Source organism: Suricata suricatta, chromosome 2, assembly GCF_006229205.1.
Source record: "Suricata suricatta isolate VVHF042 chromosome 2, meerkat_22Aug2017_6uvM2_HiC, whole genome shotgun sequence".
NCBI classification, from domain to species: domain Eukaryota; kingdom Metazoa; phylum Chordata; class Mammalia; order Carnivora; family Herpestidae; genus Suricata; species Suricata suricatta.
In genome coordinates this window covers 138,837,561-138,841,745 of record NC_043701.1, presented here as the reverse complement: position 1 = coordinate 138,841,745, position 4,185 = coordinate 138,837,561, and the positions used below count along the sequence as shown (strand labels likewise).

Below are 4,185 nucleotides of genomic sequence, written 5' to 3'. Positions count from 1 at the left end.
GAGCCGGCTGGGTCATCACAGACTGGATGACCGTGCTCTGGGTCAAGGCTCAGACAAGTGGCTCCGTTGGCCAGAAGAGGAAGTAACACACCCTGCACAGCTGTAACCAGCTGCTTTCTAAACCTCAGTGTGCAGGGGTGAGGGTCCAGGGTCTTTAGGGTCAGGTGAGGGAAGGCTTCCTAGGTCGTGGAGTAGGACCGTGTGGGGGGTGGGGCAGATGGCCCCAGGCCCCACCTCAGACAGCACTCTGACCCCGAGGTCAGGCCTGGAGCACAGGAATCGGGCGTTATGGTGGTGGTGGTTTTACAGTAATGTGCACTTTAGGGGGTACTGCATTCAGGTGGTTGGGGTACCCACTGTGGATAATGCTGAACTGAGCAGTGGAGGCTCCTGCCTCTCATTGTGGATGGCCTGTCCCCCCAAATTGCCTAGATTCCCATCTTGCCTGGAACTCCTGGAGGTCTCAAGGCTGCACCTACGTGCCCATCTTTTGTGGTGGGGGATGCTTGTCTTGCCTTAGCAGTCACCCAACAAGGATCAGTTTGGGGCTGGTGTTCAAGAGGGCACAGGGTTGCAACAACTGCATCTCGCCTTTTGCATGTTTCAGGGCCGCTGGGGAGACAGAGACTCAGTTCCCGTGTGACACAACCTCCCGGGGCACATGCATAAAATGAGGTGGCTGTTGTCAATACCTGTGACCCCACTTAGGGTCTCTGAGGGATAGTGGCTGTGTAGACAACCTAAACACAAAAGCACGACAGATTTGAGAGATGTCTTTTCTTCTTAGGAAAGGATTTGAATCATGTCATTGTCACTGGTGGTGGCCACTGCTGGCACCGTTCCTGAGTAATAGCATATGGATGGGATTTCCTTTGGGACACTAATAGTCCTGGGCACAGGGGATGAGGGCCTGATACGGATGGGCTGGGCAGCCAGAGGCCCCAGCACACACGTGCAGCACACCACATACTTTAGCCATGATTGGCTCTCCCTAAAATCCTTCTAGGAACCCACTACTAACCTGGGCTGGTTGGGGCAGGTGTTTGGAGGGCCTTTGGAGAGGTTGGAGAATAGAGCCCTTGTTGGGGGTGGGGATGCAGGCCTTGGGCCCACCCTCAGAGCTGGCGGCGTTGGGTCTCTGGATCTTCCTGTCCTTCCTGTCCCTCCCTCTGCGAGGCATGTCTTCCATTCTGCTCTGCGCTCAGGTTGGCCTCTGCGCACCCAGGGGTGGGAGATGGCTGCTCTCCAGAGCAGGCACAGATGTGTTGATCAGGCCCCGGAAGGGTTCCATCGTGGAGGTGACCGAGCCGGGTGGGAAGACAGTGGGAGTCCTCATCAGGACCAGCAGAGTGGGTGGTGATGCCTGGATACCAGAGCAGACTGCCCGCGCTTGGGTCTCAGGCCCCCTCTTACTCCTGCCTCCGCTCTGTCTTCTGAAAGGCAGATGCCAGCAGGACCGCTGGGTAGGGTTGTGGGTGCAGCTGACGCAGGCCAGGGGCTCAGATAGGTGCCTGGCAGACCTGGCAACACGTGCTAAATGCATGCTCACTTTGTGATTTCCCCCCCGCCAGGTACCACCGGTAAGGCGCCATCGCCGCCACCCCTCCTTCCTGATCGGCAAGTGAATGAGAAGGTGGAGAACCTCTCCATTCAGCTGCAGCTGATGACCCGAGAGAGGAATGAGCTGCGGAAGCGCCTGGCCTTTGCCACACACAGGACGACCTTGGACGCGAGGTAGTGGTCACCACGTGCTTTCCTGCCCAGACCCGACTGACAAGGGCTGCTCTTCTGATGCCATCGCTACTCCCGCCACCCACACCCTGAGTGCTCCTGCTTAGACTGGTCATCCATGCAACACTGCCAGCGTGTCTCTTTGACCCGGTCCCTAAAGCAGTTTGAAAGATTGTCCCTGAACCCTGGATGGGGGGAGGGAACACGGGCTGCTTATGCTTCCTCCAAGCCATCCTGGAGCCCGTGGCCTGAGTCTCACACACACACACCAAGAGACTAAGAAGTGTGGGCGTGTCTGACAATACCAGTCCTCTGTGGACGACCATTTGCAGGTTGTGGCAGCAGCTGCTGAGGTCCGGTCCCACTTTGGTGCCCCCTCACGGGTCAGTTGGGTGGTCTTGGGGTCACCACTGCCCCTCTCTGGGCCTCTGCCCTCCAGCACCACGACAGTGTGCTTCCTCTCTGTCTGCTGCTTGCACGCAGCCCCTGTCCTCACAGAGAGTGCGATCCCACTGATGAGCCCTCCCCCAGCCCCAGCTGCGTGCACACGTGTGCACCCACATCTGCGTGTCTGTGTGTCTGCATGTGCGTGTGTCGTTCCTCCTCGCTGGTACATGGATCGTTCTATGTTCACACATTAATCGTTCCCTGCCACATGCGTGTTTTAGGAGGGACTAATCCACCTGGCTTCTCTGTGGTTTCGAAGAAAACCTTTGTTTCTTTTGGGATTCATCGGTTGATGCCAAGGAAGGGTGTCCATGGGGTGGGGCAGGGAGAGTCTTTACCCACCTGCACAGTCCAGAAGGGCTTCCTAGAGGAGGAGGGAGACCTTGTGAGTCGTCCTTCCAGGGATGCTGGTAGGGGCTCTGAGGGGAGGGGGGGTTGCCTTTAGGGGCGTCAGAGCCGTGGCCTCATCCTGAGGAAGGTTCCTCTGAGGTGATGTCCGGGCCTCACACCTGTTCTTCCGGGCTGTGATCATGAAGATACAGTCCTCGGACAGCACAAAGGCAGGGCCAGTGGAGGCGTGGTGTGCTAGAGTCCATATGGTCCCTGGCTGCTTTCCTGCTACCCAGGCGGAGCGCAGAGTTACACAGAGCCCGTGTGGCTGGCAGAGCATGACGTCTTTCCTGTCTGGCCCCGTATGAGAAAGGTTACTGACACCAGCTGTAGGGCTGGATCACTCAAATTTGAGTGTGCCCTGCCTTCACCAGGGGGCTTGTTCAAGCACAGATTGCTGGCTAGGCCTCCCTCCCTTCCAGGTGTCTGATTCAGGGGCTCTGGTGCTGACCTGGGGTTTGTAGTTCCCACACATTCCCAGGTGAAACTAACGCTGCGGGTCTGGGAACCCCACTCTGGGGAGCATTGCTCCTGGCTAACATTCTCAACCATGGTGGCACGCTGGAATCCCCGGGGGACTTAAAAGAACAAATCCTGATGTCTGGGTCACATCCCCAAAGATGCTGATGCATTTCATCTGGGTCTTGGTAATTTAATGTGTAACCAGGATTGACAATCAGTTTCCTAAAAAGAGGAGAAACTTCATCGTAGGTTCAGGTGTGCCCACTGCGTGTGAAGACCTGTTGCACGGTCTCCTAGGAGCTGCTAGAGAGGAAGACAGTATCTTCTTAGGTCTCAAGGCTCAAAGGAGGTCAGGCAACCACAGCCCTCCATCCTATGGGTCTGGTTCGTCTGGGGTGGCCAGGATGTTGAGCAGAACAAACACTAGGGGGTTGTGGTGCATCGGAGCCAGCATGCGGGGACACGGGGCCGGAGGTGTCCTGGGGCAGACACCTTCCTGGTGGGTGGCCCCAGAGCCCATGTTCACTGGAGCTGTCTGGGTCAGGCCCTACCACAGGCTGAATCCTGACTATGAGAGGCTGAAGATCCAGTGTGTGCGGGCCATGTCGGACCTTCAGAGCCTGCAGAAGCAGCACACCAACGCCTTAAAGAGGTGCGAGGAGGTGGCCAAGGAGACCGACTTCTACCAGTGAGTGGGCCCTGTTCTTCTTTGCCACTGGGCTGGGAGCAAGTGGTCGTTGTGCTGCCATGACTGCCAAATAGCAGTTAGTGGGCCTTCACGAGGTGGCTTTGCGTCTTTGGGTCTCCAGTGGTGTATCTAAGTGTGGGGTGACATGTGGACCCTTCACACCAGGGAGTGACAGCCTTGGAAGCACAGCAGGTAGGAAACGGATCGGGCCAGTCAGGTTGCTGGGCTCCTGAGCCGCTGGGCAGGGGCTGTGCTGCAGCTCCTGCTGTAGGAGAGGCGGGTGGGCTCGTTCCCCTTTGGTCTCCTGGGGCCCCTTGGGGGTGTTGGCCTGCCGTCCCTGCCCACCTGCTGACCTTTGCCCCGCCTCAGTACTCAGAGGTGCCGGGTCTCCACCAGGTAAGGGCTCATCCCTCACCTTGGCCTTCATCCATGTGCCCTTTGTGGTGTCAGGTTTTTGAAAAGTGGTT

General features: G+C 57.6%; 1 protein-coding gene across 1 annotated transcript in view; it reads left to right on the top strand.

The window, feature by feature from the left end:
• The first annotated feature begins 1,590 nt into the window (after window positions 1-1,590).
• Window positions 1,591-4,185, top strand: part of DLG5 (discs large MAGUK scaffold protein 5) — a 53,094-nt gene continuing 50,499 nt past the window's right edge. The window contains exons 1-2 of the mRNA XM_029919843.1: window positions 1,591-1,734; window positions 3,575-3,718. Coding sequence (XP_029775703.1) covers window positions 1,664-1,734; window positions 3,575-3,718 — 215 coding nt within the window. The 5' untranslated portion in view covers window positions 1,591-1,663. The remainder of the gene's footprint in view (window positions 1,735-3,574; window positions 3,719-4,185) is intronic.